Source organism: Perissodus microlepis, chromosome 10 (genome assembly GCF_051167445.1).
Source record: "Perissodus microlepis isolate ML-2025 ecotype Zambia chromosome 10, ASM5116744v1, whole genome shotgun sequence".
Taxonomy (NCBI): domain Eukaryota; kingdom Metazoa; phylum Chordata; class Actinopteri; order Cichliformes; family Cichlidae; genus Perissodus; species Perissodus microlepis.
This window is the reverse complement of record NC_140470.1, coordinates 19,142,456-19,166,745: the sequence shown is the minus strand read 5'-3', so window position 1 is coordinate 19,166,745 and position 24,290 is coordinate 19,142,456. Positions and strand designations below refer to the sequence as shown.

Sequence of the window (24,290 nt, the reverse complement as noted above, 5' to 3'; positions counted from 1 at the left end):
CAGAAGTTTTGCTCAGCAAGATGACATTTTGAAGAAATAAAAAAATGTAAAAAAAAAATTACATTCTTCCAGTGGCAGAAATAACCTTCCATATATTGAACTATCACTTTATCTACTTGTTTTGGAGGGCGATGCAAGGCCAAAAATACAGCTTTTCATTCCAAGAGAAATTTGGAAGAGATGTCCGACAAACGCTGAACACCAAATCTTCAGCCCCAGTCCAGAAAATTTGTTAAAAAAAAAAAAAAATCAAATGTATTTAAATTAAAAAAAGCCGAAAGTGTGTTCGTGTGCGAGCACATTCTCACAGCCTTCTCGCCAGCCTTTTCATCAGATTTCTCTTCGGTATAATGTCGTCAGTCTTGTGTGGCTCTGCTCCTCACCTCCTCTGCTGGTTTCCGTGTGTTACGTATGTATATGTGACTGCATTCAGTATGTTTTATATTCTGTACTATAGCTAATCCTATTGTACCTGTAGCATGGCTCTGTTTTTTGTTTAGGTTTTTTTGGGAGGGGGGTGTTTACCCTTTGCCCTGTGCATGATTGAATGTGTGTGTGAGCGTGTAGCTAGCAGGTTATTTTTTTACACAGAGGTGATTTATGGTATGAGCCTGTTTGGGTGCTATCGTGTGTGCCTCTACTCAGTTTTCCTGAACACTGTGACAGCTCTGGCAAAACACGTACACATCGAGCGAATGGAAGAGACAAAGATTTACTGTCACACGTTTTTTTTCTTTTTCTTTATTCTCTTTTTGTTTTTAACATTTAAGGTTTCCATATTTGTGAGTTGGACTGAGACATGAAATGTAGGGGGGGGGGAAGCTGTTGATCCTTTCTTGATAACCTAATAATGTCTAATATTTGAGTTTTTGTAATATTTGTATGTATGTATGAAAGTTTTGTAAATTTGTGATTGTATGCACGTTTTGGCAAATGAGTGTATGTATCTTCAAAATTTTAAAAATGCTTGTTTCTTTTTTTTGTTTTGTTTTGCATGTAGATTCTGTTTAGTTTCTTTTGATTAGAAGTTTTGTTTTAATGTTTTATTTCTGGGACCATGTACAATACTATATAACGTGGGCAGAATCTTGGACCTCATGCTACATTGATATTATATATGAATATAAAAAACATCTTTTCCCTATGGAGAAAGTTTTAAGTTATATATCGCCTGTACACTTTGGGCTGCCTTTTAGATCTAACTGTCCACTGTTTAAGATAACCATGATAATAATGGATTAAAAAAACATATTAATGAAGAATTATGCTGATGAAATAATAAAGATTCTTAATAAATCTTATTACATTTACAACACATTTTGCTTCTGTGTGAGTGGTTTTCAGAAGAAAAATTTAAACGGGCTTAAGACAGGTTTTTTTTTTAAACATTTTTTTTTACTTTTTTTTTACAAAACAGCAAAATTGGATATTAAAAATTACAAAAAAAGTCAACTCACAAGAAATAAAAGCATGAAAAACTGTTTAAGTTGAAACATTAAAAAACAACTTACTTTGCTACAGTGAACACTAGATGGCAGTATGATATGGAGGCCTAAAACTACCATGATCAAAATTAAATGAACAAATAACTTGTTAAATAAAAACACCATAAAATAAAAAAAAATACTTTTTTTTTGGTAATGTGTTTCTGCATCATTATGCAAATTAGAAAGGTTGTCGATCGAAGTGGAGCAACTTTTCACCTACTGCACATGTCAGAGGGATCGTGTGTTAGACGCAGGGGTTGAACCTTTTTGCTTTCAGTAATTTAGAAGTGTGAGGGCTCATTACAAATTTAAATATGGAAGAAAAGTAAAATAAATAACATATTTGTTTTGAATAATTTCTTTACCAAATGAATGATGTATTTATTTTGTTTGTGGCAGCTTTGGTCCATTAACGAGGTTGCTGATAAAGGGATCATGTTCACATGATAAAGAAACAAATCTACCAGTCATAAAAAAGAAATGCAAGTGTTATGTGGTGAAATATGTTTTCAGTCTTTGCTTTGCAACAGATGTCTGAAGACGAGGTGCTCCAAGCTGTACTAGAGGCAGCGGTGCCTCCTGCTGTTCAGGAGGACAATGTCAGGGCAGAGCTGGTCTTTCTGGAACAGGATCATTTTCACACACGTCCTTATCATTTAGCACCAATATGTCTCCTATCAAACATGTCTGGGACATTCTGGGTCAGCGTGTTCATCAGTGTGCCTTTTGCATGATGAACACACCCCAACCAGTCAAACCAGCCCCTCCCTGAGCGCGGTTCCGCCAGTTAAAAGAGGGGTTTTCCTTCCCACTGTCGCCAAAAGTTTGCTAATAGGGGGTTTTCTGATTGTTGGAGTTTTCTCTGTATTACTGTAAGGTCTTTACCTTATAATAAGAAGCATCTTGAGGCGACTGCTATTGAGATTTGGTGCTATATAAATAAAGTTGAACAGCAACAATCAATTATCATTGTACAGCAGCAGGCTGCTCATCCAGGAATGGAGAGCAATTCTTCCACACACCCAGGAGTTGGGTGACTGCTTGCATTGGATCACATCTTATATTTACATATGCCATAGTGTTGGTCTATAAACTCTATTTAAAACACTGACTTGTGTTCCTTTTTTTTAGCTAGCATGTGACTAAAACAGTTGGAGCACTCTGGTTTTTCGAATGGGTGACTCATTCCAAAGTCCAAATCAGTTATCCTGCTGAGATGCTCCCGAACAGCAATACTGAGCTTTTGACTTGCATGTCCTTGCAGTATCCTTAATAGTTATAGAATGTTTTAGGATAAAGTTCATGATTTTTCTTTTCTAAAGGCGTTTAGGATTAGGAGGTTAGATCGGGAGTTAGATCTGGAAAAAACAGTGAAATCTTTTCTAGTATCTTTGGAAAGTCGTGATTCCAACTATGATTCTCACTGCAAGTTATCCTAAGTAAGAACAATTAGAAATAGGCTCAGTTTCAAGCTTGCCAATTGCCAAGGCCTCCTCTGTGACTCTGGGTGCTCCTCGTCTGGCTCCTGTTTCAGGGATGTACGGTGAGAATCAGCAGCCACCTCTATGACTGTGCTGCATCTGCTCCTGAATCCGCTCCAGCACCTCCTGCATCTTTCTCAGCTTAAAAACAAAATAAGAGAGTAAATACAGGTCTGATTACTCATAAGCTAAGTTGATGAATGAATGAATGAATGAATGAATGAGCAAAGATAAACACACCTCTTCATCCTTTTCATAGATCAGTCTTTCCTTCTCAGTGTCAGCGACGGCCAGAGGCAGAGGAAAGTCTGCCTCACTACCGTCCCGATATTTCTCACGCAAACTAAGACCAAACACACACACACACAAAGATATTACAAAAATATCTGACCTCACTGTGCTTAACAGGGTTTTTTTAAGGTTTTTTTTAATATTGGTTTGTGGTGTTGTGCATCCTGTCTCCACCCACCTGCGTTTCCTCTCCAGCACCACCATGCGTGTCATGTTCTGGATGCACTGAGCTCTGTAGTTCTCATAGTGAATTTCCCGCGTCACGTCCTTCAGATCCTGCATGTGCGTCCTCACCAGCATGTTCCTCAGCAGCAGGAAGTCGGAGTGAGCCGGGTTCTCCACTGACCATGCAACAGCAACATTGTTACCGCATCATACTGGATTCTTTGTTATCAAATGGAACAACAGCCAGGTGCGCAACTGACACAAAATGTACTCTAAGGGGTAATGATTGAGTAAAAGTAAACCAAAAAACATTAAAAAAAAAAACTAAAGTAAAATTAAAATTAAAAGGCTTGGGGTAATACCTTCTACCACGCCCCAGGGATAGACGCGACCCCTGAACTTTCGACCTTTACTCTCCACCTGTACGTTACTCCCAATCACAGCAAATGGGATGCTGTTCTGCAAGAAAACAACAACAACAACAACAACAACAACGACAAAGAAAAAAACCCAAACCAAAATAAGCCGTCAGCCTTAAAATAGACCAGACAACACATTTCAACCATGACAACTTGTGAATAAAATGAGGAACCTTAAGTATCTGTTCCTGTGTCTTGAAGTCTTCGTCCTCATCTGAATCACATTCAGGAAACTGGTAGATGTTTATCCCAAACTGCTTGATCTCCTCCCTGATCTGGAGCACATGAACACTCATTAGGAGAAGATGTGTAACAGAAATAGATAAACTATATAACAGAGATTGGAGATCAATTACAGAACAGAACTGGGTTGCCAGAGGGTCAAATCGGCCCTGCTGGATAGCTTTGCATAGTTTGAAATTAAAGGAGTAATAATTCCAACTTTGTGCACTGCAATTCTTGCTGTGTTGTGATACAAGGCAGGATGGATCCATGCGTACACCAAACTCTGACCCTAACTGCAGAAATCAAGACTGCTTCAATCTGATCAGACCAGGTAATGTGTTTCCAGTCTTTTTGTGTCTGGTTTTAGGACCCTGTGCAAATTGTAGCTTCAGTTTCCTGTTCACAGCTGACTGCAGGGCCACCTGGTGTGATAACCTGACATTGTGCTTCAAAGTTCCACATGTTGTGTGTTCAGAGATGCTCTTCTGAATACCTTCACTGTAATGATGTGGGTTAATGTTGCCTTCATGTTAGCTCCAAACAGTCTGACCATTATCCTCTGACATCAACAAAGATTTTTCACCCAGAGAACTGCTGCGGGCTGGATATTTTCTTTTTCTCAGACCATTCTCTGTAAACCCTAGAGATGGTTCTGTGGGAAAATCCCATTTAGATCAGCAGTTTCTTAAGTACTCAGACCAGCCCTTCTGGCCCCCCAAAACTATGTCACATTCAAAGTCTCCTAAATAATCTTTCGTCCCCATTTTGATGCTCACTTTGAACTTCAGCAGGTCCTCTTGACCATATCTACATGCCTAAATGCATTGAGCTGCTCCTGTGTGATTGGCTGATTAGATATTTGTGTTAACAGAGAATTGAACAATACCCAGTGAAGCAGCCATGTGTACATATTGGTATAACTGAGCTGTTACCTTCATCTTCTTTCTGCAGACCTCTGCTGGTGTCAGGCTGTCAGCTTTGGCCAACACAGGAATTATGTTGACTTTTTCATGAAGCGCCCTCATGCAGTCCACATCCAGAGGTCGAAGGCTGATAAGAGAAAATAGTCACATACAGAAATGTGCAAAAATAAGCAAAAGTTTAGCTGATGCTGTTGGAACAGTGTTATCGCTGTTTCATCAGTGTACCCATGTCCGAACGGTGAGATGAAGTAGAGGCAGCAGTGGACTCTGTTGTCCTGAATGTTTCTTCTGTTCAGCCCGCTCTCGTCTCTGAAGTACTGTTCAAACTGCTGGTCGATGTAGTTGTCTATGTGCCTCCAGCTGATGCAGAAACAGAAAATGAATGAGTGAAACCTGGAGGCACACTTTCAATGTGAGCGATGAAATCAAGGGCTACGTATGTGCTTCACGAGTTCAATTCAAATGCCACCAAAATACCAAAGTCTTGCTCGAGTTAAGCTGGTTTGACTGTGAGGAGGAGTTCGTGACCTCACCTTTCTGTGTTGTTGACGGCATCTCCGAACCCTGGCGTGTCTATGATGGTGAGCCTCAGTTTGACTCCTTTCTCCTCAATGCCAACGGTGTGTTTGATGATGGCGACTGTTCGACTGATCCGCTCTGTAAGTGCACGCAGTTTGTTCAAAGACGCATGAGATCACACACGTGACATCAGATTGTGTGTCTACCCCCCCCCCGCCCCAATACAGAAAGTGAAAAACTAATGCTTACCTTCAGCATTGAGAACTTTTCTCTCCTTGTAAAGATCCGTGAGGAACAAACTGTTGATTAGTGTGGATTTACCGAGACCGGACTCCCCTACAGAGAAGTTTGAGTAAGGTAATAAATCATCTGTCTTCCTCGGAAGAATTTGTGTCAACAGATAAAGTTACAGGGACTTATGGACGCCACGCTCCCACTAATCAGTGTCGTGTTTTAATGATCGCTGGCAGAGCAGCGATGTCCGTTATCTCCACTTAAGAAGATATTTTTTTAACTTTGTTTTACTCGTTTATCATCACTTACGTTTTTTGATATTTGATATTTTTGACTTGTGCCTTTTGTAAAATCCTTCCTCCTCAGGAGAGAAATCAGACTCACCTGCGACTATGAGTGTGAATGTGAAGCCTTTCTTCACAGTTTTTCTGTGGACCTGGTTTGGTAATGTGGCAAAACCTACGTACTCCTTGTCTTGATCCTAAAGAAGGAAAATACAAAGATAACATACACATATGGGGATATTTACTGCTTCAATTAGAAATTCTCTCTACATCCTCGAGCTTCAGTGCTCCTTAGTTAATAAAGCAGTCAGATATGGGCCTGAAATGTCCAAACTGGTTATCAGTAGCCCTGTCGTTCTCCTCATGGATACTGTAGCACTTATTATCTTGAATAAATAAACATATATTGTGTCACAATAACAGCCATGACTCTCGCGTCACAGGATGATCCCTATTGGGCCACAAGCTGGACTGCAAAGGATCACGAAACCTCATTTCACTTTGCCTTTGACCCAGAAGCTTCGGTGCACAGACAGGGTGAGCAGACAAGAAAGGAAACCATAGACGTGTCTTAGCTTTAGAGCTTAATATGCTCTTTAAGGGCCAGACAGATGTGATAACCAAACTGGCTTGCCGCTTTTTTTTTTCCTGTGTGAAAGTTGATGTCATAAACTGTGTTTCTTTGAAAGCTGCACGAAGGAGTTGCAAACTGTTGAACGGGTACTGAAAGTGGGTGTAAGGTTTTAAAGATGTACTACGAAGTAAAGTAACACAGAGGTTCAGGCAACAAACATTTAGAGACATAAACAGCCAGACATTATATAAAATAGTAAAAACACACCTCAGGAGAGTCATAGGGGTCAAAGCGTCCCCAGGGGCTACGTGGGCGCATGGAAGGGCTGAGCGGCGAGTCCAGAGACACCTGAGAAACAATCTGCCTCCTCAGCGGTAGCTGCTGAAATTCTGGATCCAGTCCCATGTGATTATGTCTGGGAGGGACTGCTGGAGAGCCCCCGGGGTGGAAGGGGATGGTGCGGACCAGAGAGGGAGTCCCAGGAAGGCTGAGGTGTCTCCCGTTGATGGGGCTCCCAATGCCTTCTGCTCCATAGTGGCCTGGTCTCTGGTGCTGTTCACCAGAGTGAGACATGAGAGGCAAATCCCTCATGGCATAAGGATACTGCATGTCCTCCTGGTCCCTTATGGACAGACTGGACAACTAAAACAGAGAGCAGCATGATTTTTCCTCTGTCTGATATTATTATTTTTAAATTAGGCACAGCAGACGAATATACCTCAGCTGACAGGACTCTTGTGAAAGCCCTTCTCTAATTATGAGTGTGTGGAGATATGTGGCTGATAACCGTGCTCTCCTGAAGGTACCGCAGTGATGCTGGGCTGAGGCTGATTTTGGTCATCTGATAGGGGGAACCAGCTCACTTATCTGCCTCTTTTTCTCATTGTGGCTTTGTGTATGTGTCCACAACATAGACTGGTTATCACCACACTCACTCAAGATTGTTGTCTAAGCCTCGTGTTTGCAGTCAAACAAAAAGATGGGTAAGCTGGAGAAACATCGAACCCTAAAACCTGAAGAAAAGTCACATCATGATTAAAATACTCGCCATTCATGTATCAATCATTGGTCATGGTTGTACCTCTACTGTCTGTCTGACCTCAGCGAATCAATGGTAATGCTGATATTTTGGCTTTAACAGCAGTAACTGGAGGTGTTTTTCCTCTAAGATAAGCACTAACTAGGCTTCCTGTTAATCTCATAACATTACACACTCCAGACTGCCTGTTGTGAGAAGACAGAAGGTTTCTCACAACAGACCAATAAGATTGTCTTTGTCCTCAGAGGAATTAACTTAATAACTTAAATTTCCAGGGTAGCCACCTGTTCCAGGAGCTCTGTGTCACAAGGCTTTGGCAAGGAGGTATAAATAACTTAACAAAGAATAGAAGCTGGAATTTATTAAAATGGTAATTGAAGGAGGCCATGAGGGGGTGATCTGTATTCCGGTCATGCAGTAAATGAATCATAATGCTATGACAGTAAAACCATGATTTTTTGGTGTTCCACTGTAATTTTCCTCCCGCCCTTTAGATATCTTTAACACTACTAAAATTAAAATAACCAGGAAACTAAAAAGTGTGATTGTTTGTTGCTCTTTGAATACATGGCCTAATGACGTATCTTTTCTTGCAGTGTTGGACTAAACCCTTCACTGATTAGGTGTGACCTGTGATCTCATTATACCGTTACAAATGCCGTCGTCCATCTGTCCAGCCAGGATGTAGAGACAGTTTGAAGCTGGAGGTTAGTAAACAATAGGGTCAAACCGGATATACCCACAAGGCTGTGAGTGCCGGTTTCTCAGGTTCGTTCAGCATGAAATCTATAGCTAGTTAAAAATAACCTGAATTGTATGTTTTTGTGCTGATTTTGTAGTTTTCCAAAACTTCACTCCACACCTGCTTCCACACAAAATGACTGTACCCTATGATGAGGAGCTAGGATAGGGAATTTCCACCTGCTTTATCCAAGATAAACACACTGGGCTCTTAAAGTGGCTAAAGGAATGCAGAAAAGCGCCGGCCACGGTGCTGCTGGATTGACCAGGGTTTATCTGGCATTCCTCTACCTGTCAGCTCTCATTACCCACAAAACTTTGCAGTAGGCTTAATCCAGCTTCTAACGCTCTGACAGGGTTGGGGTTTGGAGATTTAACTCTTAAACACACACATAAGCTCAAACAAACACTACATCTATAGGCTACTCTACAAAATTGTCCTACCTCCTTGCCCGAGAAAGTTGAAGCTTTGTTTTGAGGAGAGCAAATTGGAAAAAATATATATTAAAAAATTATTTATTCAGGTTTGCTGCATCCATCCTGTACAAGCTAAAAACGTAATCAATTTAACTTTACTACACACCCTGATGTCTAAAAAGTAAATCTGCAATAAAATGCAGAACTGAAATGGAAAAAATAGCAGAAAAATACTAAATGACCCATAACCCCCCATTGTTTATACAAACAGATAAACTGATGAAATTACAGTAAACAAGATGAGAAAACATTAGCTTAAGAATACAATAACCTACAGAGATATAAATCCTTGCAGGATTGTCACAGGCTGCAGCTTCAATGAGCTTTAAATTGGCTGAGCAAATTTTATCTGCTGAAAGTACCAGTGTAGGGCAATTCCAGTTGCTTTCTGAAGGAGCCTTGTTCTGTAGACTTGTATATTAACTGGATTATAGACTTACCTTTTTTATTGCTGCGAAATCTGACGGGAGAGGACATGTGCTCCATGCTGCCGGTATTCAAGCTGTCCCTGGATCAGAGGAGGGCAGCGCATGGCTGCAGCACAATGCTGCAGATGCTCTGTGGGCGTGTGCGTCCCTGAATTATACTACTCAGCTCCGGGTGCACCCTGCTCCATGTCTACTCAGTGTTACCGCTTTTCTGTGGTTATGCAACAGCTTAATACAACTCAGCGATCATCATCATCATCATCATTATAATAATGTTAATGAATGATTACGAATCTTTAATATATTTTAAAAAACACAAATTTCGTGCAAAAGTTTGAGTGTGTTTTGCATTTTCTCTAATCCACAGAGGGTCAAAAGCATACATACAGAAGTCAAATGTAATATTTGGTTAAATATCCCTTAGCAAGCTGCACCTCAACCAGATGCTTTTAGTAGCTATAAACAAGCTTCAAGCACAATTCTGGCTGGAAATTTGATCAGTTTTGGTAAAGTTCATTTAAATTAGTTGGTTTCCTGTCACAGACACAGATTTTAAACTTAGTTCACAAATTTTCAATAGGATTGAGGTTGGTACTTTGGAAAGGCCATCCCAGAAGCTGGATGTAAGCCTACTTTCCAAAACCAGTTTTGATGTGTGTTTGGGATCATTGTCCAGGTGGAACTCCTCAATATTTTAAAGCTTCATCCATCCAGCTGTTGATTTGAGGTAAAGTTGAAGAATTAGAAGGTACTCTTAATTCTTCCCAACTTCTGTAAATCTACAGTACAGCGTCATAGATCTTCACTGAGATCCATAGACTTCCTCATTGTTTGGAGTATTGGTCAATCTGAGGCTCTATGTATAACTCTAAACCTGTGTGGATTATAGAAAATACTGTTTAAATTCTGATTTGTGACCCATTGTTTATTTAAGTCATTAAAAATCTATGATGTACAATCCTTCCACATAGCAAATAGAAAGCTCAAAGAAACCACTAAAAGCTCAAAATTACCATGACATTTATGCACATGATGAGTTGTTATAAACCTCTGACCACAATGAGTTAATTTTACAGAAAAAATATGTTTGTATTTAAGACTGGCAATCCAAGCTTGAGGTGGCATAACATACAAATAACTTCCTATTTATAGGAGAAACCTTAAAAAAAAGAAAGAAAAAAAAAGGAAACATTATCTTAGCAGTAGATTATAATACCATAATTAAAGAGCTGACAAAAGTAGTGTGTAAAATTTCCAGCATTTCTATCGAGTGGCTCAAAGTGTGTTACAATGAAGAAGAGTGGAGTCTATCAAAGCAGTAAGTGTTGTGGATTTTCTACTACCGGTAGTTGTTTTGTAAGTATGCTCCCTGGAGTAAGTCCACAATCACATGTGGGCTAGCCCAGTTTTAATACTAAAAGTCCATAAAATTCTCTTCGTTTAATCTTTGTGAAGCCAAAAGACATGACATGTATAGTACTGTAGACGTAAGCAAGGTTAGCGCTTCGCCTTACTTAGCTATCTGTGCTTATTGAGTTATATTTATGCAATAATTTTTTAATTTTTTTGGCAACCATGAAAGCTTGAGTCTGAAAGTTGCTGCCATTTTTATGTTTTAATATTATTGTATTTAGGTACATTTAGTCAAGATTAGCCAGTTTAACTAAGCTAGCCTAACGGCTTTTTTTGTATAAGAAAAGTATGTTAAATATTTTGGTAAGTGTGTACACATTCATGTCGTTATATAGTAAAGTAGTCACATTTAGACAATAAATCAATCAATAAACAAGCAGGAAAACGATTGGATTTAAATTTATGCTAACACGTGTGAGGCTAATCTTAAAGTGTTTGTTCAGCTTTTTCTTCCAAATTATTAAAAAGTCTTCACGATATATTTCTGGACTAAATTTCTTAATGTCAACTCTGAACATCATTGAGCTGCTTTATTTTTCAAATATTGCTGGTTGATTTACAGACTGACACCTTGTTGGCTACAGTAATGTTTTTGTCAAGAGAGGGCCACCACTCAAGCCTACAGGTGGTGAGTTTATATTAGCTAGGTCATGGGATTATATTATAATTTATTCAAATCTGTTAAGAGATTTAATATGAAGAATTTGGAGGTAGTCCTGCTAAATTTCAAATCAATTTAAGATTAGAGAGGGAACAAATGTGATTTTGAACATGGCATGGTTGGTACTGACAGATGGGATGAGCTGAGTATTTCAGAAACTGATCATTTAAATGGGATTTTCCTATGCAACCATGTCTGGGGTTTACAAAGAATTGTCAGGGAAGAAAAGAAAATATCCAGTGAGCAGCAGATCTGTGAGAGAAAAGGCCTTGTTGATGCTAGAGGTCAGAGAATGGGCAGACTGGCTTAAGCAGATAGAAAGGCAATGGTAACTCAAATAGCCACTTGTTAAAACCATGGTATGTAGAAAAGCATCTCTGAATGCACACCATGTTGAACCTTTAATTGGAAGGCCACAGCTAAGAACAGGAAACAGACTACAGTTTGCACACGATCACCGCATTTGAACAAAAAACTAAACAAACAAACAAACAAAACAGTGCCTGATTTCTGCTGCAACATTTGTATGGTGGGGTCATACTTTGACCCAAACATGAAAGCATGAATACATGCATCCTTGTATCAATGGTGATACAAGGATGCATGTATTCATGTTGCAGGGGATACTTCGGGCCCCAACTGAGCATCATTTAAATACCTCAGCCTACCTTAGTACAGCTGCTGACCATTTCGATCCCTTTATGTTGTAGATGTTTTAACCTACAATATAAAGTTCCTTGAGGTGACTGTGAAATATATCTTTAAAAAAAAATAAAAATGGGGGAGACTCATATTGAATTATGACCGCAGTGCACCACTTCCAGCAGAATGAGATCATTTGTCCCAAAGTTCAAATAATCTCAAACTGGTTTCTTGAACATGTCAATGACTTCTTTGCACTCAAGTGGCCTCCACAGTCACCAGATCCCGATCTATTACAGCACCTTTGAGATGCAGTGGAACGAGAGATCCACATCATGGATATGCAGCCGACAAATCTGCAGCAACTGTGTGTTGAGTGGATCTGAGAAATGTTTCCAGACTATGCCATGAAGAACTAAGGCAAAAGTGTGTACCTAAAAGGTGAGTGTAAACAGTCCATCATAACAAAAATATGTGTGCAATCCTTTAAGAAGAACAGTGCTGATAATTCTGGCTAATTTGTCTTTAATAAGGTCAGCATTTTAAAATATTAAATAGTTTATATTTAATTTTGTGTAATGTTTGGTAAATAAATCTTTGCTACATCGTAGTTAAAAATTTTGACTTGCATCTCTTTATTTTCTTAATTATAGTTTAGTAGCAGTAGTAGTTTTAATGTCCTCAGTTGGGTTAGATTCGGTTTGACACTTTTCCGCAGCAAATACATAAGGCGACATAAAGTGACATGTGTTCCACAGCTTCTTGGTAAAAGTGAAACTAGAGCCCAAGTGGTAAACAACCAGATTTAGCTTATGTTGTTGGCCAATAAGTAAAGACCAGCTGCAGTACACAAAACAAAAACAACAACAACAACAAAAAAAAAATCCCCCCAAAAAACAGTCGAGGTAAATTATAAAAAAAGGATTGTCTTTACTTAATCTGTCCACTGACAATTTTTATGGAATTTAAATAAAATTTAGTTTTTTTGTGCGTTTCCATTAAGATCTCATGGAAAAAAAAAAAAAAATATGGAAACAGTTGATTTCAATTTGGATATTTGCTATTCTCAGTGTCAGCTGGGCTCTAGCTGCAATCACATAAATACTGGTTCACAGTGGAGTATGAGACCAATGTGGGCAACATACAAATATTTACTGCTTCGCATGTTGAATATCTTGCATGATTCTGCATTTACATATTCCTCTCACAAATGCAGTTTCATGACTAATTTACTTGACTGAAAAGACACAAATGTCTCCACAAACTGTCTTATTCCTTTAACACTGGGCTTTGTAGATGCGTCCCATCTTGGTCATCAATCAAAGAAATGAGCCATCCTCTGTAGATGTGTCCCACAATGCTTTGTATATCCTCCTGGACCTGTTTAACTGCTCTGGTACTGGTCTTGACTGCTCACGCCGGGCTCCTAGTTGTTCTGCAGGGTTACTGTGTTCATAGGTTTCAGAGCCATTATTGCATGAGTCTGTGCTTATCGACCTGCGGCACGACTGGTTTCTACCCTCTGACCCAGTCCTCACAGTAAGGTCAGCCTGAGCGTTCTGCTCGTGGTTTGTGTGGCTGTCAAGTCTGCCATTTTGGTCTTTGTTTTCAGTAAATTGATTCGGCTCAGTGTGGTTATTTGTGTTTTCAGAGCATTGGTGGTTATTATTCTGCCAAAAAGCTTTGCAGAGCTGCTCTAACTCAGAGAGCAGAGGCAGACCAATATCCAGGTGCATCAGCAGGTTCTCCAGCCACTCCTCCAGCTTCAAAAAGGACGGACTGAAAGGCAAAAGTTGCATTAATGAGACGTTTTAAGATGCTCTGCCACATATTGTCAGAGGTCATGAGCATAAATGTCATGGTAATTATGGGCTTTTAATAATTTATTTTTGTTTCCATGGTATAATGATTGTACAACATACATCTTTAATGACATTAAAAAAATATTTTGAAAATAAGTAGCCCAAACAGGGTCAAAAGTATACATACAGGCTCAAATATATCCATACCCCAAAACTAATGTTTAGTTAAATATCCCTTAACAAGTTGAACCTCAAGGAACCCTTTTTTGTTACTCATCAACAAGCTTCTGGCATAATTCTGGCTGAATATTTGACCACTCATCTTGGCAGAATTGGTAGAGTTGATTTAGATTGGTTGGTTTCCTGGCACTGACGTGGTCTTTAAGCATAGTCCAAACATTTTCAATTGGGTTGAGGTTGAGGCTTTGGAAAGGCCACTATTTGCAATGTACCAGTACTATTGGCAGCAAAACAGCCCCAGAGAATGATGCTACCACTGCGATGTTTGACAGCTGGTACAGGGTTCCCAGGTTTGAAAGCCTCACCTTTACTCCTCCAAACATACCTCTTGGCATTGTGGCCAGATAACTCAATCTTTGTCTCGTCTGACCATAAAACTTTTCTCCAGAAGGCATGGCGAGTCCATGTGGGCAAATTTCAGTTGAGCTTGAAGGTGCCTATTTTGGTGGGCATCATCTAAGTCCACGGTGGTGTAAAACTGGCTTCACTCTCCACAGTGATGGTGGTTTTCCAGCTGTTTCCAATTCATGCTTGAGGCTTGGTAGTTCCTGGGTTGTTCTTGAACATCGTTATCAAATGCCTGTCATCTGAGGGTGACAGTTTGGGTGTTCTTTGGCAAACTGGTGACACATGTGAATAACTTGTACTGATGTACAGCTGTTTGAGGATGAGGTTGAGGATTGTGGAATCTGCAGTTGTTGGCTTCAAGAGATCTTCCCAACTTCTGTGAATCTACAATTTTCCTTCTTAGAGCTTTGATCTTTTCCAATGTTTAGAGTATTGATCAAACCAATGAGTGCTGCCAAGCCAATCGTTTTTATGCTGTTAAAGAGAAACTAACAGTTGTAGTTGATCATGTTTGCTCATGAGACGTTAATAGAGCTTAGCTTTGTCAAGTTAAAAGACACTGTAGAACCTTGTCACAAAACGTTTCTCCCACTGAAAACACTACGTCCAGATGAACAGAATCGACCTTTTAGGATTTACTTACCTGGATGACTCAGCATGCATCAAGACACTGTAGAACCTTCTTAACACTTATTAAAATGCGAGTATGTATACATTTCAACTTGTGTACATTTCAACTTGTATGTATACTTTTGACCTTGTGCGAATAGATTCTTGTTTTTTTTAGAGACATTAAAGATGTGTGCTGTACGATCATTTCACCCCAAGTTCAAAGAATTTAACAAAAGACCCAAAATCATTATGACATTCACGCCAATGATGAGTTGATGTAAACTTTTCGCCACTGATAGGCTATTCAGCAGCTAGATTATTTACTGAATTACTCAGTGAAGTATTCACTGTTTGGGTAGCAAAAAGAACACTGGAAAAGTATTTATTGTTTCTGTATGTACTGGTGAAAAAACAAAAAAACAAAAACAGTAATACTTTGCCTATTAGCTTATAATTGTCAACAACAGACACAAAACAGACATACTTGAGCTCCGTCTAATTTACTTGTGGTGCAATCTTACCGTTTATCAGCGTCCATGTCACAGCAGAGAACAGCCAGTGGCATGAAGGCAGAGGGGCACTGTGGAGGGTGGTACTGCTGCAGGAAACCTGCCACATTCAGCCCAAAGTCATTTCTTCTCGGAAGGTAGTCAGGATCTGCACTCACCCTCCCTATTATCTTAAGACAGAGACAGAGACATACTCAGCCTTAAAACTGTTAAAAGTTTTAGAAACGTGGCATTTTCAGAAATCTTTTTAGCAGTCCAGATTTTCTTACCTCGCATAACATGATGCCAAAGGAAAAGATGTCTACCCGTTCATCATAGGTTTTCCCTGGGAGGAAAATGTGAAGAAGAAATTCTTAGCCTGTCCTGGATATTCAGTGGTTCTGCATTCAGTATGTGGAGCTACTTATCCTCAGGCCATTATTTAAATATCTTCACTGTTTAATATTGAAGATAGCAGCTTTTATAAATCCTGAACGAATTTAGAAAATGTCCTGTGATTCCCATTTTCATTTTGTCATCATAAGAAATAATACACGCATGTATTCTTTTTTAATCTGCACCCACCAATACCATAAGTTTATTGCAAACTACGTTACGAAAGGCGTGAAGGTTTAGGAGCTTGATTCAGAATCTGACCACCCCTCAACATAAGTAGTAGTGTCCTAGCTTGTGTACTCACCGTGGATCATCTCAGGCGCCATCCAGTAGGGGTTTCCTACCACAGTATACCGCTTCCTGCGGTCATGCCTGCGGAGCTCTGACAGCGTCCCTTTTGTCGGACGTTCAAGCGAAGATGTTCTGCTCTGGTTTCTCTCCTCCATTACCAACCTGGCTAGTCCAAAATCGGCCACCACCACAGACTGGTTCTACAAAACCAAAGAGGGGTAAAGAAGTAATAACAATCAGCTGTGAAGTCTTTATTTATTTGAAAGTGGTATGTATAATGAATTTTATTAAGTAAAATTCATTAAGATTCAAGAACTGTTGATCTCCTTTCACCATTGGCAGAATAATAAGAACAAGTCTTGGAATTGCATTAGAAATGTATCTGGACCAAAGTTTTGCTTGTTTTGTTAATATAATTTCAGATTTAAATATAGTAACACATTCAAGTAACAAAGCAATTTTTGAAGTGGAGCTATATAATGGAAGATACTGTAATTTTTGACAGGTGTGCTATAAAACATCTGTTCACCTCTCTGACCAGGCAGTTGTATGAGTTTAGATCTCGGTGGATAACATTCATGGAGTGTAGATAAGCCTGTGAAGGAGAGATGAGATATATATATATATATATATATATATATATATATATGACAAGTTTTTTACCAAAACAGCTTAATAATTTTGCAATAAAAGGTTTTTTATTCTTAGAGTATTGGCTTGAAAGACTTACCATCCCAGCTGCAATGTCTTTAGCATACCCAACTCTAATTTTCCAGGGAAAATCCTTGTCCTGCAACAGAAAGATTATGACCACCATGTTGTGTATGTTGATGGTTCTCATGAAGAAACATAAAAACTTAGTTTAACCTACCATTTTTATGATAGTCTCTCGAAGAGTTCCTCCCTGGATGTATTCAGAGACAAAATGTATTCGCTTGTCCTTATAAAACAGCCCAATGAACTTGAGAACATTGGGATGGTCCAAACAGCGCATCACCTTTACCTGTACAAATTGAGAGGGATGCTGGTTAAACATGTCATGCTCTCTTCTGACACGTGGCCTTTTCTGCGCCCACGACCACTTACCTCCTTTAAAAAAGTCTTCTGCGTCTCTTCGTCGAAGCGTATCAACTCTTTCATCACCATGACCTCCCCAGTCTCCTGATGTGTTACCTTTAGAGAGAGAAATAAGTTCATAACAGTGCTGCTGATTAAAATCAGCGTTACAACTAAAAGGGAGTTTCAGTCAGGCAACAAAATGATGGAAACAGCAAGGCACCTTGACAGCCTGTCCAAAGCAGCCCTTGCCCAGCACTTCTCCGTGGATGAGGTCTGAAGGTCTGAAGATACGGTGCGCCCGGTCTCCTGGATCTACTCGAAGAGACTCTGAGCGAACCATTTCTTTTTTTTGAGATAAAAGCGACAGCAATCCAGGAGACATGGGGCACTTATCTATACTGCAGCTGCGCCTAAGAAAGAAACAAAGACTTAGAAAGGGGAGAGTATTGAGTTAAGGCAAGCTGTCAGCTGACATCACTTACGAAATGTTTCTGGATCGGATTCCTGGGGTCCCTTGGTGCTGAGATGGTGAGAGTCTCATCCTAATTTGTTCATTTTGCTCATCTGGTTCTTCTCTGGGACTTGGCTCTTCCTCCAGACTTGGGAGTTTCTGGGTTGAAGATAGTTTGTTGCGGACAGGGGGCTCAGGACAAGAGATGTTATCCGAGGGACTGTCCGAGTGAAAGAGGTCATGAGGTGCCTGTGGGTTGTGCTCAATGGTCAGCTGCAGTGGTCTGCTTGTGTTCTGGATTACACGGTTTATCTAGTGGAAAGCACATTTAACATTATGGTCACGTTGACATTTTTGTCTCTTCTCTCTTAAACTTGTGATGTTATAACTGAAGCAGTGGGTAATTTGAGGCCTACCTCCTCTGGAGAAATATTGCGCACTGGGATGCCATTAACCTCCAATACTTGATCACCAGTGTGGACAGAGGATAGCAGGTCAGGGCTGAGGACTGATGAGTCCAGCCTGAACAGAATGACAGTGATTGAATAGGTGGGCGAGATGTGAGGGTCAGAATTGTTAATGGCTAAATTCAGAGACTCACTCTGTCACAGTCACAAGAGGACTTTTGTCTTTGCTGAAATCAATGACTACACTCAGGCCTCGTTGTCCGACTGCATGTGGAGGGAAAGAGACCAGCGCCACCATGTGTGGTCTCTTGGTAACTGGAGAAGTTGGCTCCACGTCCGATACAGCACCCTGACAATAGCAGTGACCACTGCAGAGGCAAATCAAAAGATGAATACTATACTCACTTGAAGGAAAAAAAAAAAAAAAAAAAAAAGGTTTACACAGTGTACTCAGTTTCCTGTGAAAAACTAAGTACACCCTTATTGCTTCAAAAATAATTAAAATGAAACATCAGGTCCTGCTAATCAAGTGCACTTGATTAATTAATCTTCAGCAAATGTAAGCACCTCCATAAAAGCAGAAGTTTGGACAGTTTGCATATCTGGAGCATTCACAATGCTACAGTCTTCCCAAGAGTGCAGAGAACCTCTGTTGCAGGGTCGACTGTGCAATGCTCAGTGAAAATATAGAAATTTAAGAGCCACATCTCGGAATCCACAGGGCTCAGTATGTTAAAGGTTAAAGTTCATAACAGTACAGTTAAAAAAAAAAAAGAAAAAGAACAAGTATGGCTTGTTTGGAAGTGTTGACAGAAGAACATGGTAGGATAGCTTAGGCTGGCAAAGTGGCATTTGGACAGACCTAAAAGACTTCTGATTTAGCATCCTTTGGCCATAATGCACATACAATGTTTGTAAAAAACCAAAAACAGAATATCAACACAAACGTCTCAAAACAGCTGTCAAGCACGGTGGTGGAGGGGCGATGATTTGGGCTTATTTAGCAGCCACAGGACCTGGTCACCTGACAGTCATTGAGTCGACTATAAACTTAGGCTTGGCCGAAACTGGGACAGGACAATGATCTCAAGCACTGTGGAAAATCTACAACCGATTGGCTGAAAAGAAACGACTCAAGGTGTCCAGTAAAAGTCCAGATCTTACTCTGATAGAAATGTTGTGGTGGGACCTTAAGAGAACTGTGCATAAACAAATCCCTGCTAACCTCAATTAACTAAAGCAATTTTGGAAAGAAAAATTTGCCAAAATAATGTGAGAGACCGATGAAGTCATACAGAGAACATTTACTTCAACTGCTGCTAAAAGTGGTTTTACAAGCTATTGAATCATGGGATCTACTTAGTATTTCCATAGGACTGCCCAGAGTCCCTAACCTTTAACATAACTGTAAATCTGTCAGAAAGAGGTTGTTTCCATTTCACTCATTCATCTCCAGCTTACACATTCGCTAACACACAAGACTTCTTTACATTTTTCCTTTCAGAGTCTTACTTACCAGTAGAGCTTAGAGCGTTCGATAAGCGTGTAGGTGTCTCCATCTCCAATGACCATATCACAGCTCATGCAAGTGAAGCATTCAGGATGATACTTTTGCTCTCCAGCAACCTGTTTATATGCAGGGCAGTAGTGTATGAAAAACATAATACAGTTTCACCAGAACGCATTTATTTGGGCCACTCTGAACTGTGAAACACTCGAGCCGTTTCTGTTCATTCTTGCATAAAGGATGTTTTCAGAGGATATCCTCTAGCTTAGAGCCAAAAGAGAAAAATAAATGCTTTCATATCAGGAGGAAACCAAAAGTCGGGAAGGCTTTGAATTTATGAATAATTGGTGGAGCATGCTGAGATTTGGTATTCCATATTCTGTTTCTGAATATTATATAAAGAGAACCTTCACAGACATTATATAAAACTCTTTTTAACTTGTTAGTCTGAACAGCAGTAAGCTTTGAATGATCAATAAGTGGGATATTTTTAATCTAGTCCAATTGATTTGTTGCTGACAGTTCAGACTGCTTTGGACTAAGTGAGTCAGACAACAGAGAGGGCAGCTAGTCAGGCTTTCATCTTATGAGCTTAGAAATCCATGTATGCTAAAGTTTTGTAGCCAAGATTATTAAAAAAAAAAAGTTTAGTGAGGAACTTGTGAATTATTTGTGTTCCAGAGATAGTTTCATCAGATTCATATTTTTTTTTGTTAAAATTGTGAGTGATTTCGATGTTACCATTATGAGTCCTGTTGCAATGGTCTCCTTGCAACCGTGGCAGTGTCCTCCATAACGGCACCAGTAGTGCTTTTTACAATACAGCTGCCCCTCTCTTTCATAGTACCAGTGAGACAGAATACAGCCACATTCACAACACCTGCAGAGACAAGAGGGAAACGGGAGAATATGGCGTAACAGAGTGAGAAAGTAGAACAAAACCTGAGCAAAAAACAAAAAAAAGAAAAGATTTAGATACGCCGACAAAGTAACATGAGCCTAATCATGGATGGAAGATGTGGGACTTGAAATCCTCAAAGAGTATCACATTTCAAGGCCTGTGAGACAACAGATTATTGCCTTCAGTTTAGCTCCTTTTTATCAACGCAGTATACGATTCCACTCATACTCTACTCGTTTCTTCTCTTATGTTGGTTAACAATATGATCTGGTCACAAAGAGGCATCATGTTGCGGCATACACCCAAAGGAAATACACTTATCTTTACTTTTATGCTGACATCACCATGACAATCAGCCCGGGGTGACATTAATATTGGTTTTTACAAAAAAGGACTATTCATGCAAGGAGAGTAGTCACATGTTTTCACAAAAACAATGTTCCCCATAGAGACACACCCACTCAAGATTGCACAACACAGCTGTTAAAAATTAAAATAGCATGCATTCCTTAAATGCAGAGCACGATGTTCAGTTTCAGGCCTTTAAAGTTTGCAGATTACAGTGAGACTCATGGTTACCCTGCTAAAGCAGAATAATACTATAGTGTGTACGATAAAGGCCCTGCTTCCTTATCTCTCCAACACTGCAGCCGGAGTGGGAGGTGACTTCCTGGGCTGAGTACTGGCCCATGTTTCCTCTCCCCAAACCTCATGCGGTAAATGCTTTGAATCCCTTTTTGTAAGAATAGCAAAAGGTTGTGTCATATTGAGAATAAAGCATAATTCCTACAATAGTTTCTTTTAAAGGTTTTCTTCATAATATGTTAAAGTGATCTTAAATCTTGCAAAACAACTTAAAGCCACGATTCATTCTGCCGTTTTTGTTGTGGTTTTAGTATTTCGTCACAGAAAAACTATAGGCAGCTCTTCCCCTTTGTGTTTTTGTTAACAACACCAAACACCTCGTTTTGTTGTTGCTGATAGAGCAACACATTGCTTCTTCAGTGCGCACACCCTCACATGTGGGATCTCTTTTTTTTTCTGACAGCACTGTAGGACGTGCTGCTAGAGACCAAGATTCGCTTCTCCTTCATTGCTAAGGAAATAATTAAGCAATAAAGCCATCAGACCGCTGCAGGTTTATTTTCGACCTCCTGTCTTTGTTACTGTGCTGCAGGCCGCGGATGTGGAACCTTCCAGCTTCACATCTGCGATTCCGCTAAAGCATCTGGTTGCAAGAAAACCTGGAATCAGTTCAGCTGTTTCTACTGCCCGCCCCCTCATCCATCTCTCCACATTTCTCTTTGGTCACCTGAGTGTTTTCCTGTCATTAATAAAAATCCCCTTTGTTCTCGTGTCTCTAAAGAAGTTATGACGTCAGAACTGAACCTCGGTCAGATGTTAACAATCTCATGACGTTTTCTCCTACCACCGTTTCCTCCGTGTTCTGTACGTTGGTATGTCGGACTTCCTTTAAAAAAATAGCTCTTAAAAGGATTTTTTTAAACTGCTTGTGTCACGCTGGATGTTTCACATATTTCTTTATGCTAAATAAAAGACTTTGAATGCTAACTCTTAGGTTTTGGCCTGAGGAACAGGGATGTTTACAAAGTAAACAAATTATAATTCTTTGTGTAACTTGCGAAATGTGCTTCAACATGCTTTTTTGTTATTGTGAACATAACACAAAAAACAAACCTCAAGTGTTATTTTTTTGGCAGACTTCTGTTTGAGGAAGTATACATGCAGACGTTTAGAAGTTTCCCTATTAATTTTTTTTCTCTTCCTTTGACTCACTCTTTCATACGCTTCCTCCCCTTTCTCTCACTCTTACGCATATCTCACTGAATAATGATTTCAGTTCTTACCGTCCTTTCGTGCCTCGCCGAAACCTCTGGTCCCGTCGTGACATTCTGCCTTGCCAGTTAACCGACAGACAGCTGTCAAACACAGTCCACCCAGTTCAGAAAGGAGCTTGTTAGCGGCATGTGATTGTGAGCGGATCATATACACCTACTCTGCTGTGACTGATGGCAGGCGTTGCCTTTCTCTCTCCATGTGTTCAAAGGCTTCCTGTGTGAATATGAGTTCCCTTTCGAATGTGAAGAGAAGCTGTGTGAGAAAAGAGTCTGACCCAATGACACCAGCTGGCCAGTTTCCCCCTGCTGGCTGCTGAGAAACAGACCAATCCGATAAGAGACGCCCTCCCTCACCCTCCCCTCTCCTGTTATGTCCAGCATGTAGACCTCTGCAAGATATAGTTACACTCTTCTGCAGAGTCCAGCAAGTTTAGGAGAGTTAAACTCACAACCTAAATGAGTGCTGATGTGATAAGTGGTCTGAGACGTGTTTTGTGTGTGTGTTTTGAAATAAGCCCTGTTCCCATCAGCGCAGGCATAATCTCTTTATGAATGCCCCAATTACTGCACTATCCAGATCCTGCAGTAAAGAACTCCATTCATCACACACAACGAACAAAGAGGGAGAAATTAGTTAAAGCATAACTGTGGGGAACAGCTCAGAACAGACAAACAAATCCATTGATAGCGTTCAGTATCGACCTCTCAAACCAAAATTATGACCTAATGTACTTTAAATTTGTTTTGCTGTAGGTTTCCTGCAAACAGTCCTGTCAATTCAGCAACTTCAGACTAGCTGTGCTATATGTCTGCATATGCATTTTTTGTTAAATTGTCCAGGCAAATCTGCACTGCAGACAGAAAAGCAGAAACAGGTGTAGATATATGGAGGAGACCCTTCTGTCACAAAACTGATACTGTCATAGATTTATGCGACTTTCAGTTACCGTTTCTCTTTAATTTGCATCCTCGGTTGTTTTTCTCATGCCCGAGTTAGTCATTGCATCTCTGTAAGCTGCATAATGAACAAATTAATCAGCAAAACCTTGTGTGAGTATTTCTCATAATAAATATTTTTACCAGGCTTCAGTGTTGTAAAACTTCCAGGCAGCATGACGCACAGCACTACAAAACTATATCCAGTTGTTCTTGTCCTCCTTTTTTAGACCAAAGAAGCTAGTTTGTGTTAAATGTTGCTTCTTTTGTGATATTTCATGTAAAAGGGAAATACTTACATGAGCTGGGAGTAGAATAATGTTATCTAACAACGCTATAGAAAGTGCTGTTAAGACTTTATGGTTGCTTCTCGTCACTGGTAAGGAAATAAGTTAAGTATGATTATGCCATCCTAGGGTAGCACGGTACTGCAGTAGTTAACACTGTCACACAGGAAGAGGGTATCTGGTTTCAACATGCTCGTCATCAGGGACCCTCTTCGATGGAGTTTACTCGCTCTCCCTGCGTCAGCATGGATTCTTTCCAGGTATTCTGGTTTCCTTCTACAGTTCAAAGTCACGCATGTTTGGTTAGGTTGTGATTCCAAATTGGCTGAATGTGAATGTGTAGCTCAGCTGTAGAGGGGAGAGATGGAGCTGGTTCAGGGAGCAGTGCCAAGCAACGTGAGTGACACACCTGTTGTGCATGAGCTAATTACTGCTGGGAGACACTGTGCAGTAATTGTCAAAGGTACTGTGTGGACTGTTTGGGAGAAACTAGAGAAGAACACTATAAAGAAGAACGTCCACTGAGCCTGGCTCGACAGCAGGGCGCTGGAAAATAAATTGGAGTGTTTGAACTGAAGAAGCTGTGTTGACTTTCTATGATGAGGGAGATTCACAAGTGACTGAGCCTCGTGTCACAGAATATGAGCAGTGCAATAGACCGGTAACTTGGATGGCCAATGCTTACTCCTGTCCTAAGACACCA

General features: G+C 40.0%; 2 protein-coding genes across 5 annotated transcripts; both read right to left on the bottom strand.

Moving 5' to 3' along the window:
- Positions 1 to 236: 236 nt before the first annotated feature.
- LOC146379309 (septin-5-like) lies at positions 237 to 9,483 on the bottom strand. Its single transcript, XM_084940515.1, has 13 exons — positions 9,300 to 9,483; positions 8,827 to 8,849; positions 6,870 to 7,244; positions 6,129 to 6,225; positions 5,760 to 5,846; positions 5,525 to 5,648; positions 5,217 to 5,351; positions 5,001 to 5,118; positions 4,017 to 4,118; positions 3,787 to 3,883; positions 3,438 to 3,600; positions 3,209 to 3,311; positions 237 to 3,109 (listed from the first exon to the last, which is right to left on the bottom strand). The coding sequence occupies exons 1-13, from the start codon at positions 9,343 to 9,345 to the stop codon at positions 3,038 to 3,040; spliced, it is 1,542 nt and encodes a 513-aa protein (XP_084796641.1). The 5' UTR covers positions 9,346 to 9,483; the 3' UTR covers positions 237 to 3,037.
- A 3,131-nt stretch (positions 9,484 to 12,614) lies between these two features.
- Positions 12,615 to 23,965, bottom strand: LOC146379308 (LIM domain kinase 1-like). 4 transcript variants are annotated; one of them, XM_084940509.1, is made up of 17 exons: positions 23,600 to 23,965; positions 22,523 to 22,597; positions 22,374 to 22,445; positions 20,346 to 20,484; positions 19,614 to 19,723; positions 18,292 to 18,465; positions 18,107 to 18,212; positions 17,722 to 18,002; positions 17,460 to 17,649; positions 17,267 to 17,353; positions 17,052 to 17,183; positions 16,911 to 16,970; positions 16,710 to 16,775; positions 16,194 to 16,380; positions 15,784 to 15,839; positions 15,527 to 15,684; positions 12,615 to 13,782 (listed from the first exon to the last, which is right to left on the bottom strand). In XM_084940509.1, coding segments are annotated over exons 1-17 (2,355 nt in total). In that variant the 5' UTR covers positions 23,602 to 23,965; the 3' UTR covers positions 12,615 to 13,322. The 4 variants fall into 4 exon arrangements, with proteins under 4 accessions (XP_084796635.1, XP_084796636.1, XP_084796638.1 ...); XM_084940510.1 differs by lacking the exon at positions 22,523 to 22,597 and having other exon boundaries at positions 23,600 to 23,964; XM_084940512.1 differs by lacking the exon at positions 23,600 to 23,965 and having other exon boundaries at positions 22,523 to 22,671.
- Positions 23,966 to 24,290: the final 325 nt, after the last annotated feature.